The sequence below is a fragment of the Anser cygnoides genome, chromosome 32 (genome assembly GCF_040182565.1).
Source record: "Anser cygnoides isolate HZ-2024a breed goose chromosome 32, Taihu_goose_T2T_genome, whole genome shotgun sequence".
Lineage (NCBI taxonomy): Eukaryota > Metazoa > Chordata > Aves > Anseriformes > Anatidae > Anser > Anser cygnoides.
Window position 1 is genome coordinate 1,759,746 of NC_089904.1, and position 20,454 is coordinate 1,780,199.

General features: G+C 61.4%; 2 protein-coding genes across 9 annotated transcripts in view; one reads left to right on the forward strand and one right to left on the reverse strand.

The window, feature by feature from the left end:
- Positions 1-10,785, forward strand: part of HDAC7 (histone deacetylase 7) — a 75,987-nt gene extending 65,202 nt beyond the window's left edge. For 7 of the 8 annotated variants that reach the window (XM_013199350.3, XM_013199349.3, XM_066985756.1 and 4 more), the window contains 22 exons: positions 596-710; positions 873-988; positions 1,151-1,273; positions 1,557-1,666; positions 2,007-2,123; positions 2,331-2,529; positions 2,703-2,911; positions 3,150-3,353; positions 4,194-4,419; positions 4,892-5,025; positions 5,515-5,635; positions 5,740-5,789; positions 7,132-7,239; positions 7,367-7,422; positions 7,638-7,725; positions 7,977-8,096; positions 8,327-8,424; positions 8,521-8,639; positions 8,824-8,957; positions 9,155-9,239; positions 9,459-9,597; positions 9,932-10,785. In XM_013199350.3, coding sequence (XP_013054804.2) covers positions 596-710; positions 873-988; positions 1,151-1,273; positions 1,557-1,666; positions 2,007-2,123; positions 2,331-2,529; positions 2,703-2,911; positions 3,150-3,353; positions 4,194-4,419; positions 4,892-5,025; positions 5,515-5,635; positions 5,740-5,789; positions 7,132-7,239; positions 7,367-7,422; positions 7,638-7,725; positions 7,977-8,096; positions 8,327-8,424; positions 8,521-8,639; positions 8,824-8,957; positions 9,155-9,239; positions 9,459-9,597; positions 9,932-9,977 — 2,717 coding nt within the window. In that variant the 3' untranslated portion in view covers positions 9,978-10,785. The remainder of the gene's footprint in view (positions 1-595; positions 711-872; positions 989-1,150; positions 1,274-1,556; positions 1,667-2,006; positions 2,124-2,330; positions 2,530-2,702; positions 2,912-3,149; positions 3,354-4,193; positions 4,420-4,891; positions 5,026-5,514; positions 5,636-5,739; positions 5,790-7,131; positions 7,240-7,366; positions 7,423-7,637; positions 7,726-7,976; positions 8,097-8,326; positions 8,425-8,520; positions 8,640-8,823; positions 8,958-9,154; positions 9,240-9,458; positions 9,598-9,931) is intronic. The other variant, XM_066985755.1, reaches the window with a different exon arrangement.
- Positions 10,786-16,734: 5,949 nt separating this feature from the next.
- Positions 16,735-20,422, reverse strand: LOC106047723 (twist-related protein 2-like). Its single transcript, XM_048052870.2, has 2 exons — positions 19,662-20,422; positions 16,735-18,157 (listed from the first exon to the last, which is right to left on the reverse strand). The coding sequence occupies exon 1, from the start codon at positions 20,148-20,150 to the stop codon at positions 19,668-19,670; it is 483 nt and encodes a 160-aa protein (XP_047908827.1). The 5' UTR covers positions 20,151-20,422; the 3' UTR covers positions 16,735-18,157; positions 19,662-19,667.
- Positions 20,423-20,454: the final 32 nt, after the last annotated feature.

Sequence of the window (20,454 nt, forward strand, 5' to 3'; positions counted from 1 at the left end):
GCTGCCTCTCGTTCTCTCCTGTTTTGGAGGTAAGAGCAGGGAGCTGGGGTGCGGGATGGGCAGAGCCGCGTGCTGGAAATCAGCTGGAAATCTTCGACGTGTGACAGGCTCGGACAGCCCCAGGGCACAGTGCTCTGGAGAGGCTTCAGAGGGATCCCGGGCACCCGTGGGAGGCTTGTCGCTGCTGTACGAGCCGTGCTGTGCCTTCGTGCCTTCCTCATTCCGTGGGTGTCAGCTCCTACCTGCTCTGGCTTGGCTGCAGCAGGCAGATCCTGAGCTGAGGCTCGCCCCTGCTGATGCTCTGCCTCTCAGCTGCTGGCGCTCAGTGAGGTTAGCAGCTTCAGCACCTTCAAGTTCACCATCTGGGAGACTCTGGTTGTCCTTCTCTGCCTCTCCCTGCGCCCACCTTGATCTGAGACCCGTGCCAAGCATCTCTGCAGGGCTTTCTCGGTGTCTGTGTGCTCGCAGGGGCTCTCCAGCCACCTTCCATTGTCTCGTGCAGCCATGGGGAGCCACAGGGCCATGCTCTGAGGGTCCTGTGGGATGCTCTGTGTCGGCGCTCAGCCCACGGTGGTCACTGCCCGTCTCTCTGCAGGTGCTGTGGCCAGCACAGTGGTGAAGCAGAAACTGGCAGAGGTCATCCTGAAGAAGCAGCAGGCGGCAGCTTTGGAAAGGACCAGCAACCCCAACCCTTCAGCCATGCCGTACAGGTAAAAGAAGGGCATCCTTCCCATCTGTTTGACCCACCCGGAGCAGGACAGCTGCTCAGGACCCTGAATACATTTTTGGTGGTGGGTTTGGATAAGTCACGGCATTGCTAACCGTGGCTGCGAGGAGGGAAAATCCTCTAACAAGGCTGCTTCTCCCTGCAGGTCTTTGGAGCCTCTGGATCCCGAGGGCCCTTCCCCTCCTGTACTCAGCACCTTCCTGCCCCCGGTCCCTAGCACTTCTCTTGACCCCCCGGAGCATTTTCCGCTGCGGAAGACAGGTGAGGCTGGGGGCCAGCACCATCTCCCCCTGCTGCGATGCCGCTGAGCCCGCTTGCAGGGGACGGCAGGAGCCAAGAAGTGGGGTGGCCTGGCCCCACCAAGCTGCTCCAGCTTTCCCCCACCCGTGGTGGGGCCGGGGCTCACCACCTTGTCCTCGGCAGCGTCCGAGCCCAACCTGAAGGTGCGTTGCAAGCCCAGGAAGTGCCTGGACCGACGCAAGAACCCCCTGACGCGGAAGGAGAGCGCGCCCCCCTCGTTGAAGAGGAGGCCGCCCGAGGCGATCGGTGAGGATTTTGTCTGGGTGGGGATAGCTCGGCTGTTTGGGGAGGTCGGGGCCAGGCTGGAGCTGCCCGGGACCCTGTGCGATGCCTGCTTTGGGTTTCAGAGGGGGAATTTCACATCGCAGGGGCTCAGCACGTTATCGGTGCCCTCCTGGCGACCGGGAGTTTTGGCTGTAGGAGGGCAGTGGGGAGTTGTTGGAGGGAGGGCGAGCTTTACGGGGCTGGGGCTGTGCAGTTCTCCTCTGTGTGCAGGTGCCCATTTTCCCCGCTTCTCTTCCCGGCACAGATTCCTCCCCGAGCAGCAGCAGCACCCCCGTGTCCGGCTGCAGCTCTCCCAATGACAGCCTCCCCGCCGAGCACGGAGCCCTCCCCGCCGCCTCCGGCATGGCGCACGAGGTGAGCTCCTCAGCTTCCTGAGCCCGGCCTTCGCCTCCCCGCTCTCCTGCTGCCATCCTAGGCTTAGGATCAGCTAGCATCCCCCCCAGGCGCTCCAATCCTGCACCAAGCTGCCCTTAGCCCGGCTGCCCCGGCACGGTGGGGACCCTCTGCCCGACCCAGTGACACGCTGCCCCCCTCTGCGGTGTGCACCGGTGCTCTCCTAGTGCAAGCGCTGCCCCCGGTGCCCTTGGCCCTGGGTTTGCCCCCAGTATCTGGGACTTGGCCACCCCCTTCTGCTGCCCCGTGCTGAGCCCTGCCCTCGCCAGAGCAGGAGACTGACGGATTGTGTTTGGTGCAGGCGCCCCTGGCCCAGCGCCTGATGCTGCAGGAGAGCTCCCTGGCCCAGTTTGCCTTGCAGAGCGCAGCCTCCCTTCCGGCCATCACGCTGGGATTGCCGGCCACCACTAGCGCCAGGGTAGGTAGCCAGTTTGTAGGAACCCCCGAGGCCTTGGGCAGAGGGTCCCCGCAGGGCAGGGGAAGCCCTTTTTTTTGGGGGTATGGGGTTCCTGGGCAAATGCCAGCCATACACCGGCTCTGAGTAGTCGCAGAGGCTGCCTGTGGGTACGTGGAAGATGTGCCGTGTCCTGGCGGGTTGCTAATCCAGCCTTCCTCCTCTCCGCAGGGAGATGCGGATCGCCGCCCCCTCTCCGGCCTGGCCCACCGGGTGCCCGTGCTGAACGGGCCCGTCCTCGCAGGCACGCACTCGCCCATGTTCATACCAGCTGGCTTGGAGCAGCACGAGGCCGGGAGCCCCTTGTCCCCTCGGCTGCAGCCCGTCATCATCCTCGAGCCCTCGGTCACCCACGCTCCGCTTGTGGCTGGTAAGTGTCAAGCTTGGGGCAGGCACTGGGGCTGGCAGCACGGTGCGGAGCCTTGCTCGGGGTACAAGTTTCTGGCTTCCCGTTATTCCTCCATGAGCTGGAGCTGAGGAGATAGAAGGTGTTGATCTCGCGAGGGCAAAGCCGCCCCTAACCTCTCCCTCCTCTCCCTGCAGTGCCAGGGCTGGGAACGGTCCCCTTCTCCTTCGCCCCCTCGCTCATCTCCGCAGAGCGCCTGTCGCTCCCGGGCCACCACAAGCCGCTGGGCAGGACCCGCTCGGAGCCCCTGCCCCAGAACCCCAAGGCCATCCAGCAGCAGCTGGTGTACCAGCAGCATCACACCCAGTTCCTGGAGAGGCTCAAGCAGCAGACGCATCTGGGCAAGGTAAGGCCCGGAGCTCCGGCCCGGGGGCGTGCGGGAGGTGCTGGGCAGCAGGGTGCTGGCAGGGTGCAGGATTGCAGCGAGGATTGCCCTGCCCAGGCTCAGGAGCTGAGGGCATCTGCTCAGCTTCGTGGGCTCCCACGGCCATCGCGCTCCTGCCCGGGGGTGCCCCGTGACCTCCTCAGCCTGCCCCTTGCCACCTCCCCTTGCTGACTTGTGCCCCCCCCCACCCTGGCTGCAGCGCATGGCCAAAACCAGCGAGAAGCCCCGGCTGCGGCAGATCCCCTCCTCGGAGGACATGGAAGCAGAAGGGACGGAGACGGGGGCTGAGGGCGGCGACCAGGCGAGGGCACGCGTGGAGCCTGCGCGGCCGGGGAGCAGCGGGAAGGAGCCCGAGAGGACGCAGAAGCTGCTGCAGCCTCAGGAGGAGCTCGTCCTCCAGCAGGTAGGCGAGGGCTGGCTGGGATGGCGGAGCCCTGGGCAGGGGTGTGCGGGCTGCCAGGCGAGAAGAAGTGGGATTCCCAGCCTTGTCTCTCTCCCCCCAGTCATGGTTTGTGCTCTTTGAGCCTTAATCCTGCGTTCAGGGCGACTGGGGTGTGAGCAGGTGTTGGTTTTAAAGTTGTTTGGTTATTTTTCGTTAGCTCTCACTGTGCTTTTCCGAGACCCAGGGCTTCCCTGGCCCTCGCCCTGGGGATTTTTAGCCTCCAAAAGTTGCACTTTCCCCGTGGCTGACACGCAGCAGTCTCAGGTCGCTGTGGAGCTGTGCCTGTGTAGTCCTGCAGTCCCTCTGCCTGCTACGCTGCCTTTTTCCGGGCCAGATTTGCGGCTTGCTCTGAGATTGCTGCTGGTGCTGCAGCACAGGGGTGTGCAGGCAGCGTGCAGAGATCAAACCCCGAGAGCTGGCTTCGGAAAGCCATGCCCGTGCGGGTAGGGATGCAGGCACTGTGATTGGGGGGCAGTTTGCTAGGACAGGCCGCGAGCTGCAGCCACCCGTGGTGCAAGCAGGGCTGGGCATCGTCCCCAGATCGCTGGGCGTTGTCCCCAGGCTGCCGGGCACCATCTGCAAACTGCTGCACCTTGCACCAGGGCTGCCCAGCACTGCGGGGCTGGGCCAGCAGAGAGCAGCAGACGCTGCTTTATGCATCCCAGCTCCTACAAACCAGCTCCGAGCCCCCCAGGGCGGAGGGGGCTGTCGCATCCAGACCCTCCAGAGGCCGAGGCTCCTTCCTGGGAGAGCATCCCGGCCCCGGGTGATGCCGTGCTCACTGTCACCTCTCTCCATCAGGCGTATCTCTGGGACCCCTACCAGCGCATGCAGCACCAGCTCCTCAAGCGGCAGCCTCTGGCCGACCCCCCCATGGTTCCGACCGTCCTTGCGGGGCACAGGCCCCTCTCCAGGGCCCAGTCATCTCCTGCCACCGCGACCATCTCCCTCCCTGCCCAGGACACGGCCTCCAAGACGCTCTCCCTGCCCGTGCAGGAGCAGCCGACCAAGCCACACTTCACGACAGGTAGGGCACGGCCCCTCGGGGGGCGCGGGGTGCAGGCTGTCCCAGCTGGAGCAGCAGCAGGGGCTTGGGACAGGAGGCAGGGATGCTCAGGGGCACCTGTGTGTCCGTCCCAATCATTCCTGGACCCCAAAATTCCTGGGAGCACCCTGGCTGGGTGCAGAAAAAGCAAAGCAAGCCGTCCCTTCTCCTTATCTAAGGTACCTTTCCAAGCAGGACTTGCCATCCTGGTCTGTTATGAGGGATCAGCTCAGCTCTCTTAAGTATCCAAGGCAGGATGTGCTTCAAACATCTCAGGGCAGAGGCTCCCATGGTTCGAGGAACGTGTAACAATCAAACTAAATAGTTGAGGGTGTTTGGGGTCCCAACCAGCAGCCCTAGCCCCCGAAAAGGAGCAGAATTTGGGTTGGCAGCATCGAAGCTCGGCTGTCCGGTCCAGCCTCAGGCCAGCAGCTCTCCTTGGGCGTTATTGCAGGGCTGGTTTACGACTCAGTGATGCTCAAGCACCAGTGCTCCTGTGGAGACAACAGCAACCACCCGGAGCACGCGGGCAGGATTCAGAGCATCTGGTCCCGGCTGCAGGAGCGGGGGCTGCGCAGCCAGTGCGAGGTGAGCGGCCGGGGAGAGGACGCTGGTATCAGCTAACGGTGCGGTAGGGTGCCCTGCTCCCGCCTCCATCCCTGTTGTTCCCAGAGCTTCTCAGCCTGTTTTCCACCGCTAGCCAGGCAGCGAAGCTCTTGGGAGGGGGCTTGGACTTGGTTGGTGCTGGCAGTGCCAAACCGGAGTGCCTTGGTCTGAGCGTCCCTGGTGCCAGGTGGCAGCTTGCTGTGTTGGAAGGCGGGTGTAATCCCTGCTGAAGCAGGGCTGAGGGGTTTTGCCAGCTCGGGGGGACATCGGTGTCAGTTCCAGCCTGTTAGAAACCTTGTCCTGGTCTAGCTGAGCCGACTCTGGTCCATACAAGGCTCTACAACTGTAGGAAAATAGTGCTGGCATTCCCTACCCCATCCTCTCCTGGCCACCCGCGGGGCTGGCGCGCCTGGGTGGGGGAACCTGCGTCTCCTGTCCCGGAGCACCTCGGTCACAGCCCGTCTGCCGCAGTGTCTGCGGGGACGCAAGGCCACCCTGGAGGAGCTGCAGTGCGTCCACACCGAGCGCCACGTCTTCCTCTACGGCACCAATCCCCTCAACCGCCTGAAACTGGACAACGGGAAGCTGGCAGGTGAGCCCCCATCCGCACCCGTCGGTGCCCCCGTGCCGTGCGCCCTGGCCCGTGCCGGTCCCCAGCTTTGTGGCTGTGAAGTCCTCATTGTCCCCTCCCCGCAGGGATCCTGTCGCAGCGGATGTTCGTCATGCTGCCCTGCGGAGGGGTGGGGGTAAGTCCTCGTTCCCTGTTCGGGCTATTTTCGGATGGGGGTCGTTTATTTCTTCTGTCCCCACCAAGGGCCTCTCGTGGGCTCGAGTGGGGAAGGAGCTCCCAGAGCCATTGGGCTGTGCTCAGTCCCCATCCCTGCGTGTCTGTGGGGGGTCCGAGGGAGCTCGGAGCCTGGAGATGACCAAGGGTTGAGGCTGTGTCTGTCTGGAGCCTCCCTGCAGGACGATTGAGCTCAGCCCAGGCAGCAGCAGCCTAAATGTGGAGCCATGGGTGGGCACAGCAAAGCGTCCTCTCCTTGTGTCACCGGCATGGGAGCAAGGCACTGTAGCAGGGCTCCCCCTGTCCCCGGGATGGTCTCGAATATCCCAGCCTTGAAACAGGCCTTTTGAAGCCCCTTCCTCCAGGGCGCCCAGCCACCAAAAGCCCCTCACGGCCTTGCCTAAGAGCCGGGGGCGTCAGGAGGGAGCGAGCTGCTGGGACGGGTGGGAGCCGTGCCCGGGGTCCCAGCGGGACAGCCAGGGCAAGCCGTGGCTTCCATCCAGGGTGCGAGCGGTGGCGTGGGGACAGCAGCTTGCCAGTTCTCTCCAGACACTTCCGTGGCCTCTCCTCTCACAGCTTGCTGCCCTGGTTTCTCTCCATTCACTGCGGTCTTCTTTCTTCCTCTCCCCCTGTCTCTGTCCTCCTCTTTCTCTCCCTCTCTCTCTCTCTCTCTTTCAGGAAGGGTCTCACTCCATGCCTTCCTGCTGCCTCTTCTGGTTCTTCTCCTCCCCTTGCCCCTGCTGCTGGGCACCAGCTCTTCTCAGCCCCGTTTGCATCCACTTTCCCTGCTCTGCCTCCCTCCCTGCCCTCCTCCTGTCCTGCCTGAAGGCGGGGGGGGCTGGAGCTGCCCCCTCTGCGGGCAGAGGGGAGCCCTTGAGTCGCACACATGGAGTTGATCAGAAGAGACTCAAGTTTTCCGGCTCTGGCTCGGCCCTTGACGTGATCCTGATCAAACCAAGATGTTTGGTTAAACAATAAAATAAGATAAAGAAGGTAACGAGCGTTTTCTCAGTCACTCCTTCCAGCCCCCGGGTGCAGGGGGAGATGCTCTGTGCGGAGCTTGGATGGGGCTGGGGTCTGCAGAGGAGCTGCCACCCCCCGGCCGGTGGCACCAGGGAGCCACCGTGGAGCTGGGGAACTTGTCCCGTGGCTTGCGAGGTGGCCTTGGCTCCGCGATGCCCGGGACTTCAGCCCCTGGCCCGAGCCGGGTGGCTGGCAGAGAGCGTGGGTTCCCCGGCCGAGGCGTCGTCCGTGAGTGCCCTGTCCCTGTCCCTGTCCCCGTCTGAGCGTTCCCTCGCTTGCAGGTGGACAGCGATACCATCTGGAACGAGCTGCACTCCTCCAACGCAGCCCGCTGGGCCGCGGGCAGCGTCACCGAGCTGGCCTTCAAGGTGGCCACCAGGGAGCTGAAGGTAGGTGGCCTCACACAGAGGGCCGGGGGGGCTCACCAAGCCCCCTCGTGCCCCTGCTGGAGGACCGCCTGGCCGGGGTGGGGTGCTGGGGGCAGCGGTGATGATCTCCTTGTGTTTTTGTCCCCAGAACGGTTTCGCTGTGGTGAGGCCGCCCGGACATCACGCGGATCCATCCACTGCAATGTGAGGGTCCCTTCCCGAGGAGCGGGGGGTTTGGGTGGCCCCAAAATCCCGGTCCCTTTAGAGCTTGGACAGGCTCGGTGTGAAATCGCTGCTCCAGATGAACTGCCCCGGGACCCTGCTGTATCCAGGGAGAGGGGAGGGACAGCCCACCCGTTGGTGCTGGGAGGGAAGGGTGCTCGGGGGGCCCTGGGTGTTGACCAGCTCCCTCTTCGCAGGGGGTTCTGCTTCTTCAACTCGGTGGCCATCGCCGCCAGGCAGCTGCAGCAGAAAGGGAAACTCAGCAAGATCCTCATCGTGGACTGGGTGAGTTGCTCCCGGCCCCCAGCACGTCCCCGTTCCTCCCCAGGATGTCCCAGCTCTGGTTTGGAGCTGGACCTGGGAGCAGAGAAACCTCCTGCTCGGGGTCTGGCTGCAGGAATGTGGCAGAAACCCCTCCCCAGGACCAGATCTGGAGACAGGGAGCAGGGACCCACGCGCTTTTAGCTCCGTTCAGCTCCTGGGCCACCCTTGAGGCTATTTAGAAGAGCGCTCTCCCAGCTTCTTTCTCCCCCTAGGATGTTCACCATGGCAATGGGACCCAGCAAGTCTTCTACAGGGACCCCGACGTCCTCTACATCTCTTTGCACCGTCACGATGATGGAAACTTCTTCCCCGGCAGCGGGGCCGCCGACGAGGTGAGAAGCACGGGCAGGCCCCAGGGGCCGCGCACCTCTTTGTGGGGGCAGCCGCTTGATTTAGGGCTTATTGCAGGGCTGGGGTCTCCTGGGGCACGGGGTTTGGTGAAGCGTGGGGCTGCCTGTCCCTTGCTTGGAGCTGGGCAGTGGTGGAGCCTCGTCGGGGCACTGCCCCAGCACCCCTGCGGGGCCACATCCTGCCCCTCACCGTCATCCTTGCTCACTCACAGGTTGGTGCTGGCCCTGGGGAGGGATTTAACGTCAACGTAGCCTGGACTGGAGGGCTCGACCCCCCCATGGGTGACCCTGAGTATCTGGCAGCTTTCAGGTACTGCTCCTTGTGGTCCTCCGCGTTTCCCTTGGCTTCGGGCTGAGCCGGCGCTTAACATCTAACGTTATTTGGTTTTATTTTTCAACCTGACAGGACGGTGGTGATGCCGATTGCACATGAATTCTCCCCCGATGTGGTGCTGGTGTCGGCCGGCTTCGACGCGGCCGACGGCCACCCGCCACCCCTGGGCGGCTACAAAGTCTCTGCTAAATGTAAGGAGGTGGAAGCAGCTCCGTGGGCTCCGAGCGGGCTCTTCCCGCTGGGCTCCGGGGCTGGCAGCTCTCCAGGGAGCAGGGGATGAGCCCCGGGTTGTAGGGGCACAGCGGGGAGGGCCACGATCCCGGTATTTTGGGCACGGGGGGCTGACGGGACGCCCCTTTTGGGCTTCCTCCGCAGGCTTTGGCTACATGACGAAGCAGCTGATGAGCCTAGCTGGGGGAGCCATCGTCCTCGCGCTGGAAGGCGGCCACGACCTCACGGCCATCTGCGATGCGTCCGAGGCCTGCGTGTCGGCCTTGCTGGGCAATGAGGTGAGAGCTGGGGCTGGACGGGGGCCGATTGCGCTCCCAGTCCTGTGGTCAGGACCCGATGGGTGGACTGCGAGCCACGGGAGCAGGGTGGGACCCCTGCAAGGCAAAGCTTGGTGCAGGTTGTGGCTGCGCGGCCGCAAACCAAGCCGTGGGCACAGCTCCTTCCCCCTGACACCCCTCGTTTCGTCCCTTGGCAGCTGGACCCTCTCCCGGAAGAAAGCATGCGGCAGAAACCCAACGCCAACGCCGTGCGCTCCTTGGAGGCGGTGATCCAGGTCCAGAGTGAGTGTCCGGGGCGAGGATGAGTTAGCAGGGATGGCCCAAGCGTCGGCTTTTCCTCCCCTGTCCAGTAAAAACCTCCCAGGGGATGCTTCATGAAGGACCCCGGGGGAGCCCTCCATCCTCCTCCCCACAGGAGGGTGATGCCCCATGCGTGCACTCACAAGGGAAGCCCAGAGACCCCCGTGCCAGCCCCTTTTCTGACGTTTGCTTCTCCCGCAGGTAAATACTGGGTGGCCGTGCAGCGCTTTGCCTCCAAGCTGGGCTGCTCCTTCCTGGAGGCGCAGCACCACGAGGCAGAAGAGGTGGAGACCGTCACAGCCTTGGCCTCCCTCTCGGTGGCCGTGATGGTGGAGAAGAGGTGATGCTCTTCGTTGCTCTGGGGCCGTGCGGGTGCCCCTCGTGTGCCACCAGGCTCTGAGCCTTGGCGTCACGGGGGTGGTGGCAGAGCGTTGGTGTCCCACAGCCCAGCGAGCTGCTGGGAGCTCAGGGCAAAGCCGGCTTTGAGTGGGTCCCAGGGGGTGGGAGATGGAAATTGTGACCGTTCTCCACACCTGGAGCTCAGGTCCTGTAACCCTCACATCCCTGGCAGCAGGACCCGGTGCTGGGCTTTCCCTCAATCAGAAAGAGAGTGTTGTGCTGCGGAGGGGAAGAGCAGCTCTCCTCATCTCACGTGCCAAATTTCTCCGTTTCAGGCCCCAGGACGAGCCGATGGAGGAAGAGGAGCCCATGAACCAGTGATGAGCGGTGATGTTCTCTGCTCCCCTGCTTCCAGGACGTGGCTGGACTCTCCTGAGCCCAGCGCTCGCTCTTCGCTCCTGGCTTCCCGTTTGCCACGTCATTCTCACTCCCCGAGCCACGGTCCTGAACCGGCCTGGACCTTTGGCTGCCGCCTCTGCAGGGCTCCCAGAAAGGATGCTCCCCCAGCCCCGCGGGAGACGTCCTCCCGCTGGGGACAGGTGGAAAACCACAACCTCCCTCTGCACGGCGCCGCCTTGCACACCTAGACCGTGCCTGCAATCAGTCCCCAGCCTTCAGGACCTGAAACCCCTCCTGGGGACACGCGAGAGGCCTCCGCCCCTGCCCTTCTCCTGGGATCTTCCTCACCTTTGGGGAAGGGGGTGGGTGTTGGGATGGATGCTGTGGTCATGCTGCGGCTGGTTGGAGCCGCCGTCGGGACTGCACCCAGAGCTCCTTCCAGCCAGCCATCCCGTGGAGAAACAGCCTTGCTCGAGAGGCACAGGCTCCCCGTGTCTTCTCTGAAAGGATTCCCGGCCTTCTCCGCGTCCTCCCCTTCCTCTCTGGTAGAGCACGAGGCAGGAGCGAGCGTGACAGTGACAGGGGCTGCGAGCTCGCTCTGCACGAGAAGGGGTCGGAAGGCGACGGCTGCTGCGCCACTTGCCTTGCGCCTGGGGAAGAGCAAGGGCTGGAGGGGCTGCAGCGCCCAGGATCGCACCCGTGGGACATCCTAACCACTAACCAGAGCGCGACCCCTCTGGTGCTGGGGCTCTGATTTGCACTATATACATATGAGATGTGCTAATGTGAACCTTACGTACTCTTCTTTCCATGGGAATTTCGGGAACAAACGCCTCGTCATGGGGATGTTACCAAGGTGCCTTGAGCCCTTTCCAGCAGCCCGCTGCCCTCTGTCACTGCAGACCCCGGCTGTCTTCCAGCCACCCCCCTCGGAGCGGGGGGCACCCGGTGCCCACCATCCCCGTGGCTGCACCCCCAGCTCCCCCTGCACCCCCCTGGGCTCCTCCGTCTGAGATCGAGTCCTCGTCACCCACTGCTTGGTGCTCAGCTCCCCAGGGATGCCTCAAGCCCTGGTGCCTGTCCCCTTCCGGGTTATCTTGGGGTGACAGAGGTGGGGTCATCCCTCACCCCCCAAAATGATGTCTCCATCTGAATTCTCCTTCCCGTCTCGTCCTGCAACAGGGCCTCGTGGCTCCTCACCCCGAGAGCCTCGTCCTTCCCCGGGGCCCGGGGGTTGCTCCGCAAGGACGGGTCCCCCATTGGGCTCGGCGTGTCACAGCGCAGGGGGCTTTGGGGATGGATGGGGTGCTGAGCTCAGGGGGTGGCCAGACTCCATCTGCAGGCACAGGGAGGAGATTTTGTAAAAAAAAAAAAAAACAAAACGAAACAAAACGAAAACAAAAAACTTGGAAAAATAAACATTTCTGTGTCTCAAACTGCCCAGAGCTGGGGTCCAGCAGTGCCAGCCCGTGGCACAGAGGGTGGGATGGGGTTTGAGGATGTGGGGAGAAGCCATCGTGGCGCTGCCCGTACCCCCCCCCAGTGCTGCTGCAGCCCCTGACGGCCTCCCCCCTTGCTGCTGGGGCTCTGCCCGCACCGTGGGCCCCCTCCATGGCAGCCTCGTGCCGCGCACCTCGCCTCGCTGGGGTTGCAAAGCGCCCCCAAACCTCTCTCCAGAGCCTGGCACGGTGGGTGCTGCCCCCCCCATCCCATCGGTCTCCCCCCCCCCGGGGTGGGCTGTGGGGCGGTGGGGAGGACCCGCTGCTTCTCCAGCCTTGGGACGTGTCAGCGTGTCCCTGAGCTGGGGCTGGTGCTGCCACCCCAAACCGACCCCGGGGCAGCCGCCACAGCCCCTCGCTGCCCCCCTGTCCCCTCCGTTGAGCCGAGCACCCCGGGGACACGCTGCAGCCCCTCCGGCTGCATCCATCCCCTTCCCAGCTCCGTCCCAGCCACGTCCCCCTTTTCTCCCCTTGGGTCCCAGTCGGATTTGTGCCACGCGGGGTGAAACAGGCCAGGGTTGCACCTGACGGTGAATTTTGACCGGGCTTTTCCCCAACCTCGGCACTGGGGGCACCTTTGTACCCCAGGAGAAAGCTGCGGGTGAGCTCAGCCGTGCGCACCAGCACTGCCCCGAAAAAGCAGAGCGATGTGCCCCAAAAAGACAGCTGCTCTGCTCCCTCCTAAACTTCCTCAGCCACCCATTTAAGATTTTCAGCTTCCCTTTGGTTTCGGGGCAAGAAACCAAACGGGGAAAAGCAAGAAAAAAGTTCATGAATTCAAAAACTCGACCTTCCCAGGTGCCAGCACCCAGCTGGGAGCTCCTGGCCTGGGATCTGTAGCCCCCAAATCCTTCATCCCGTGCACCCCCTCTTGGTAGGGTCACCCCAAGCTGAAGCCAAAATCCCCTGCATTTGCTGCCTTGCAGCTGATGTGGTGCCGAACATCCCCGACTGAACAAATTACCCGAGGTAAGTCCGCAGCTGAGCCTCTCGGGGAACATCGCAGCAATCGCAGCGAGGCCGGCTGCTTCTCCTAAAGCTGGTCCTAGGGACACCGGGCTTGCAGGCGGGGCTAGAGTCAGAAACCCCCAAATTAGCACTTTTTTTTTTTCATAGCAAACTCACGCTTTCTTGGCACGGGCCCCCTCTCCCCGTGGGACAGCACCGCCTCACCCCGTAAGCATCCCTCGCAGGGGAGCACAGAGGAGGTGGTGGGGCAGCTCCTCGGCAATGTTACCTTCCAATATTTTTTTAAAAAGATATCGAACCCCCTTTTTATAAAAAAAATAAATAAATCAGGGTTGGAAGCCTGAGCCTCCACTGCGCAAAGAGGTATTTGCCTTTATTTTTAAAGCATGTTTTATTTTTTTTTTGAAAGAAAGTTTATATTTCTAAAGGTGGTCTCTTTTTTTTTTTTTTTTTTTTTTTTCACTTGCAAAATACTTCCTCTGATGTGGTTAATAAAACCATCCACAACTGTATTTTTAATGGAATTTTTATTTTTTTAAGAGCATTCAGATCTTTTCAAAGGCTGCGGTCAGCTCCCCGGAGCAGGGAATTCGCTCACGTTGTACATAAAGATTGAGGATTATATAGAGAAAAAAAAAGGTAATTTGAGCCTTGCTGTCGCCTGTCGTTGGGTTCTCTGGTGTGTAATAAAGAGTGATCACTAATTGAAACTCTTTCTGCCGTGGAGTCATTTAAAACACACATCTCCCACATGGATTAATTTGGGTTGCACGCCTATTGCAGTCTCACAGGGTGGCTGGCTGTTTTTTTCCCCACTTTGCAGTAATGAATGAAAGTGCTGGATTCTTGGATTCTCTTCTTTTTTTTTTTTTTTTTTTTTTGCTAAATGTGACCAAAACCGGCTGAGCACCAATGCGTGCAGGGGTGCGCACTCGCCTGTGCCCACCTCGTGCTTACAACAGCAGCATTTCCTTAGGGAACCAAAAGTTTTAAGCCTGGAAAACTGCCCCGGGACCTCGGTGTCCAGCAATGCCGGCTGCTCTCCATCGCTTAAACGAAGCCGGTGCCTGTTCCAGCAGCTCCCTGCATCCAGGTGAGCGGGGGGGGGCTGAAAAAAGGAAGCCCAGGGGCAGCTCAAGGCCTTTCAGTGTCCCTAAAGCATCGTCCTCCCCTGTTTTTGGGGTGCGCGGGGACCACATGCAGGCTGGCACGAAGAAAACTCATCTGTCTCCTTACAAATAAATCGCTCTTCAGAGAGTTTTGGGCACAGCAGCCAGCCAGGCTGGTTCCAAGACGAAACCACCCGGCTCCTGGTTTGGGTGCCAGCCCCAGGCACGGGGGGGTGGGAAGGGGCTGGTGCTCGCCTTGCTGGGCGGCTGCTGTCACCATCAGGTGCTGGGTGCTCAGGAGCCACCGCGAGTGCTGGTGGAGCCGTCGCGCTCCTGCATCCTGGGGGTGCGGAGAAATGCAGGGCACGGGCAGCCCAAAAATCGCAGCCAGGTGATGCGAAAGCTGGCGGCAGCGGGGGCTGGCCCTGGTTGCTGGCTCCTCTGCAGGGATTTCGTGTTCCTGGACTTTCCCGGAGCCACAAGGGCTTGCGTGGGACACGTTGGGAAACGCACCCGCGCCCGATGCCGGGACTTGGCACGCCGGGAGCAAAGACATGAGCATCGCAACAAACGGCAGCTTTTTTCCCCAAAATGCGCATCTCCGGGGGTACAGCGAGGCTGGAGAAGGGATGCAGGCGGACAGCTCGGCTCTCCACCCCTCCGCAGGGACGGCAGCCGCCCCATGACGCAGCGTCCCCTCTCCCCTCTCCAACCCGGGGAGCGACGCGCTGTCCCCAGGGCGGGTGACGCCGGAGGGGACATCGCGGAGCCACCGGGCGCCTGTGGCCGACGCCAGCCGGGAGCCAGGAGCAGGGCAAAGCTCCTGCGGGTGCAATCCTGCGATGAGAAACGGCTCCAGCGGGCCTTGAGGGAGCGGGCAGAGGCGAGGCGAGCTCACTCCTCCCCTGCTTTGCTTCCCACTTTTCTCCTTGCACAATCGCCGAGACCTTTAAGTCTCCAGAGAGGAGCTTGGAGAAGAATAAATCAACCCCCCCCCCCTCCCCCATGATTACCTCTGGCACCAGCTGAGATAATGCTGCCAGCTGCTGGGGAGCTGGGAAAGGGATGGATCCAGCACGATGCCAGGCACCTGGGCTGCCCTCGGGGCTTGCAGAGGGGACGGAGCAGCCCCCAGCCAGGGGGAAAAATGCCCCCAAAGCATAAGGGGACCCATTGCTGTGAGTGGGAGGGTTATCGTTGTAAAAATAGGTAGCCAAGAGCCTTGGGAGGTGGCCAGGGCTTGCAATGGGGTCCTCCAGGTTGTGCCCTCGCTTCCCACCCACCTTCCTAGCTCTCTGGGGGCTTTATTCCAACGCAGATCCTTGGGGACCGTGGTCTGAAAGGTCTGCGATGGGCACTGGGGTGGTGCCGGGCACAAGGGGTGACCAAAAATGCCGGCATCCGACGTGCACGGGATGGGGCTGCGGCGCTCCGCAGGCGCATCTCCAGCAGCACCCTCGGCGAGCCGTGCCCTGCCCGCTGGTCCACGAGCGTGCAGGTAAAAGTGGCGTAAAAGGAAATGAAATGCAAAGCCCTTCTTCGCAACGCATCTCCTTCGTCCCCCTCAGATCCCAGGTGCGTCGCCGTGACATTCGGGATGAAATACGGGCTCGTTTCAAAGGCATTCCTCGGGGCTAAGTGAACCCAGCTGAGAGCTGGCGAGTGGGGATCATAAACCGGCAGGCATCTTCATGCTGCAGAGGGCTGCCTCGGGAATTTTATCTCTTTTTTTTTTTTTAATTTTAACTAATCCTGACTAGTGCTGAGAACCTGCCTTCCTGCAATGGGGAGGGAGGCCAGGCGTTGAGTTCTTCCGTCTGTAATAGAAAGGTGGAAGCTAAACCTGGCTGAGAAAGGTCCTGCTCTGAGGTTATTGCAGGCTCTGCCCCATCAGGACACCCAGACGTGGCCAAGGTGAGACTGTGGCAAAGAATTTGGAGCCATCGGTGACTTTTCTGTGAGCTCAGCCCTGTGGTTTGGGGGATATGACGCATCCTCCTCCTCCCCAGAGCACCAAAGCCAAAACCTTCAAGGCACCAAATGCCACTTTTTCTGTCTGTCCATTCCTTTATGGTAAATGCTGCATTGGCCCTGTGCTGGTGGGGGGGGGAAAGAGCAGCCTTTGGAGGAAAATGGCCTCTAAACCCACTGCATGATCCCTGCCAGAGCAAGGAGAACATTCTAGCTCCGGAGCCATCGGTGGGGCTGGCAGCGAAACGCTTCTGCCAGCTGGGGAGCTGCGTCTGGAGCAAACCCGGCGCAGCCCAGAGAGCAGCCCCAGGGCCCCCCGGCACAGCTCCTCGCTCAGATGGCGAGAGGCAGCTCCGCTGCACACATCTTGTCCCATCCCTTGGCTTCGCTTTTGTGCTTGATTACAACCTGGCAGCCGCTCAGGCAACGGCTGCAAGAGGAAACAGCCGCGGCACAGGCTGTTGCAGCAGCATCTGCACCACCGCAGCCTCCAGCAGCTCCCTGCCGTGGGTTTGGGCATGGAATTGCTGGTTTTGGGGCTCCGCACGAGGCGGAGGCTGTTCCACCTGGTGCAGCCGCCTCGTCTCGTCTCCTAGCACGGATGTGGGCTGACCCGTGCCAGCAGGACTTTGGGGCAGGGAGCAGCCCATACGCGTTTAATTTTCTCTCCCAGTCGCAGCCAGAGCACCCCGGGGCAACGCTTGTTCTGCAGCGAAGTCGTCCCCCAGCCCGACCCCGTGGTGCTGCTGCACTTGTCTCGGTGGGAAGCGTCCCTGCCAGAGCGTCGGGCAGCCAGAGCCCCATTTCCCCACCAAAAGCATCCTCCCGGAGCACGTGGCCGGGATTACGGCTGGTACCTAACCCAGCGCTTGGCCCCAGTGGGAAACAAAATCACCCCAGGCACAGAATTCCCAGGATTTGGGCAACTCATCGTCCCTTCTGGGAGCGCAAAACAAAAGTGAAAGCGAGGCGGTTCGGGCACGGTGCCAGGCTGGTGCTACCCCGGCCCCCGTGGTACCTTCCTGGAACAGATGCTGCTTTAAATGCATTTTCTGAACGGAGCTGAATATAGAAGGGAGTGCTCCCCAAGCGCCTTTGATACCCTGATGCTTTAATACCGTGCGAGGAGACGTATTTATAAATAAAAGGAAATGAAACATCCACCCGACAAAGCAGACTCCAAGCAAGAGCAACAGTCCCCAAAGGGAAGATTTATCCAAGGTCTTTCAGGACAGACAATTAAGTGAGGGCAATGCGAGAAAGACAATAAATCCAGGGAGACAAATGAAGGGCAAAGAATATCACCCCTTACAACTCCGCCAGTCTTTCCCCCCCAGAAGTTTCTGCTTCCAGCCTCATTTTCTCCTCCAGCAGGAAAAGAAACCATTTTAATGTGCTCAAGACTGTGCTGAAAGCCGTGAGCTTGGGGGACTTCAAACATGATTTTTTTCTTGCCTGGGGGCTCCATCCCTCTTTCCCCGGATGATGTCTCCTGGTTAACAAGGGCATATCCACATCCAGCTCCTCCAGCGGCCTTTGATATTTAATAGGCTGAGTTCCAGTGGAGACCAGTACGCCGGCGCTCGCAGCAGCCATTAGCTGCTTTACATTATAAAATTACAGTCCCATTGCAAGCGCTGGGTTAATTCACTTATGGGAGAGGGACGCAGCCTTTCCAGCTCCAGCGCCGCTTCCCCCCATGGCGGTTCCCTCTTTTTGTTCTTTGCTTAGCAAATCCTCCTCCCGGTACTTCTCGGCCCAACCGGGAGCTGCTAATTGGCACCCGAATACCGCTGCAGGTTGGCACAAAACAGATTATTATCTATTCAGCCGAAGGATGCTTTGCCTCCAGGCAAGCTCCGGAGCCTCTAGGGATGATTATTAACCAGCAGCGATAACACACCGCGATCACCACGCTTGCAGGGCACGAGGGATTTTACAGGGAGGTTTTTCATTTAGAAGGGAGGTCTTTAGGAGCTCTAAATGTCTTTAATTCCTCCGTTTATCATGGGAGCAAAACTCCTGCCAAGCACTCAGCTTAAATAAAGGGGTCTGCAAGTAAATGAGCAGACCTGGAGCTGCCCGTCGGCCCACCCGGGCACCGGTAGCACCCAGTGGGAACCAGCCCTGAGTCTGGGGGAGGCAGGGAGGGGACCCTTACTCAAAAGCCCTGGATGACCCCAAGGAAAACCGCCTTCAGCTGGGCAGTGACAAAGCACACGGCTCTTCAGCATGGGTTTTGTCAACGTGGTGTGGAAACGTGCAGGCTACCCACGGCGAAAGCCACGCTCTCGTTGTGTTCCCATCCGGCGTCAGCTGCAGGCTCAGGCACCCAGTGGTGATGTCCACAGAGCCTCATCTTTTGGGACCACGCACAGAGCCCCAAGAGGGGCTGAACACAGCTGCAAAACACTCAGGGCTGCAGAGATGTGGCGGTGAGGGGGGCACGGGCTTGCTCTGCTCGGGCTGTTTTCGTCCTGGTTGTCTCCAGCAAGATCCTAGCAAGGTTTCCAGGAAGACAAGAGTGTCAGTGTGGCTTGTCCTGAAATGAATTCCTGCTGGGAGCCGGTCTCCATCTTCAGCCGCTGCTTGCACCTATGTCCGTGGAACTGGCCTGAAATTCAGGGCTGGTAAGTGGCAAAGCCCAGGGTCAGCAGTGCTCACCGAGGGACACCGCACACAGCAGAGGGTCCCCAACCACCTGGGCGTCGCTGGGGCCACTTCCCAGGCTTGTGATGTGATTTATTTTGTCTCAGCAAAGCCAGCTCCTTCCCTTTCCCTCTCCTTCTGCTCTTTCAAAACGTGAGGCTGGGATGGAGGGGAGAATTTTGAACCCCTTCTCCAGCCCTCCCCACCTTTACAGCCATAATGCAGCCACAGCTTTGGGCACGGCTCTGCCGATTTCCCCGGCACTGAGCTGCGACTCCTTGAGACCAACCAGGAGCAGAAAATGGCACCTAAGGAGGGTGTGCCGGACTCAGCCGAGTGCTGGCAGAAAATAAGAAGAAAAGGTTTTTTTTTCTGATGGGTAGCCCTTAGTGGTGGGCGCAAGAAAATGAAGAGTCCCTGCTCCTCTTGCGGTCGCCTTTCCCGGAGCACCAGGCGGGCTCTGACCCCAGCATCGGGGCTGGCACCAAGCAAGGATTAACTCGTCGGTGCCCGAGGAAAGCCTGATCCTGCCTGGGGGACAGTGGGGATCGGGGATCCAGCAGGATGAGCTCAATGGATCCTGGACAAGCTGGGATCCTGCCATGAGCTGGCCAAAGGGGCCACTGGTGAGGCTGGGAGGGGAACGCTGTGGCGAGAAGAGTGCCCAGCACCACGACAGGGCTGTGAAACCCTCAGCCCCCAAATGCTGCCGTAGGATTCTTCTCCTCGCCTTTCAGCAGCGTGGACAGGGGCTGCGAGGGTGCTCGGGGGCAGCTGGATGGCGTTGGGTGCGTCCTGCCAGCAGACAAACCTCGCCGCCCTGGCGTGCCCACCGAATATATTTCATTCCCTGCATCGTGTGCGGTGTGGGAAACCTACAGATCCAAAGGGGTGACGGAGCCCATCTTATCTGCGTTGCTTTAGGAGAGGGAGAGGAGCAAGCCTGGCCCCAGGGCCACCGAAAAAAGCTTTGGGGACGGCTTCTGAGGTTCTCTGAGGGCAAGGCCAGGCTCTTCGCATGGCGGAGCAGCAGCAGCATTCGGATGCCCACTGCGGGACTGGCTCTGGTCTCATGCAGTTTTGACACCTCGGCATCCCCAGCGTGCTCAGGAGGGCGCAGCCTGATTTACGCACCCCCCGGCTTCCCCGCGGGAGGATAAATCAGCTCGTGAAGCCCTTGTTTGAAACCTTTCACTTGCCTGCCCCAGCCCAGACCCCGCTAAATGAGATCAGGGCTCCGCTGCTCGGCCCCCTGCGACTTCCCACCGGGGTTTGGGAATCGCTCCCTCCTCTGAACACCGGCCTTGACAGCGCCTGGGGTTTGTTAAAAAGCAAATCGCTTGCACGTGGAGCATGAGGAGGGGGCGGCCGCCGCGCGCAGCCCCCGGAGGAGCGAGCTGGGAGATGCGCGGAGGATGCAGGAGCGAGGGGCGTGCGCGCAGTGCCCTTGGCGGAGCTGCGATACGTACCCCGGCTCAGTGGGACGCGGACATGGACCAAGCCCCTTCCATCCTCCAGACGGAGAAGGCGTAGCTGAGCCTCTCGTGGGCCAGGTAGTTGCAGCTGGTGATCTTGTGGTCCAGCTCATCGCTCTGCAGCACCTGGTACAAGAAGTCTATGTAGCGCGCGGCCAACTTGAGGGTCTGGATCTTGCTCAGCTTGTCGGAGGGCAGCGTGGGGATGATCTTCCGCAGCTCCGCGAAGGCGTCGTTGAGCGACTGGGTCCGCTGGCGCTCCCGCACGTTGGCGATCACCCGCTGAGTGTGCACGTCCTCGAAGGACTGCGGGACGGGGCTGCGCTTGCTCCGCTTGCCCTGCAGCGAGGCTCCGCCGTCCTCCGCCGGCTTGCCCGCCTGGCCTCGCTTGCGGAGGCATTTCTTGTGCAGCCGCTCGCCTTCCTCCTCGCTGGTGACCAGGCTGCCTTCGGGGGAGTCCAGGCACATGCTTTCCTCCTTCATCGTCTCGGCAGCGACCACCTGAGCTCCCGGGACCTCTTCCACCGGGCAGGCAAAGGGCTCGCGGGGCTCACGGGGCGCGGAGGCCGCGGCGCATCTGGGGAGACGGCGCCCACACGAGAGGGGCAGCCTGGAGCATCCACCCTTCGGCCCCTCCGAACTTCTCAAGCCTCGCGGAGCCCTCCAAGGAGCTCAGTTGGTTTTTCCTTTGGGCGACGGAGAGGAGGGCGTTCGGATAACTTTGGGGAAAGGCTCTTGCTGATAGGGCGAGGAGGACCGGGGGCGGACCAGGCGCAGACCAATGCAG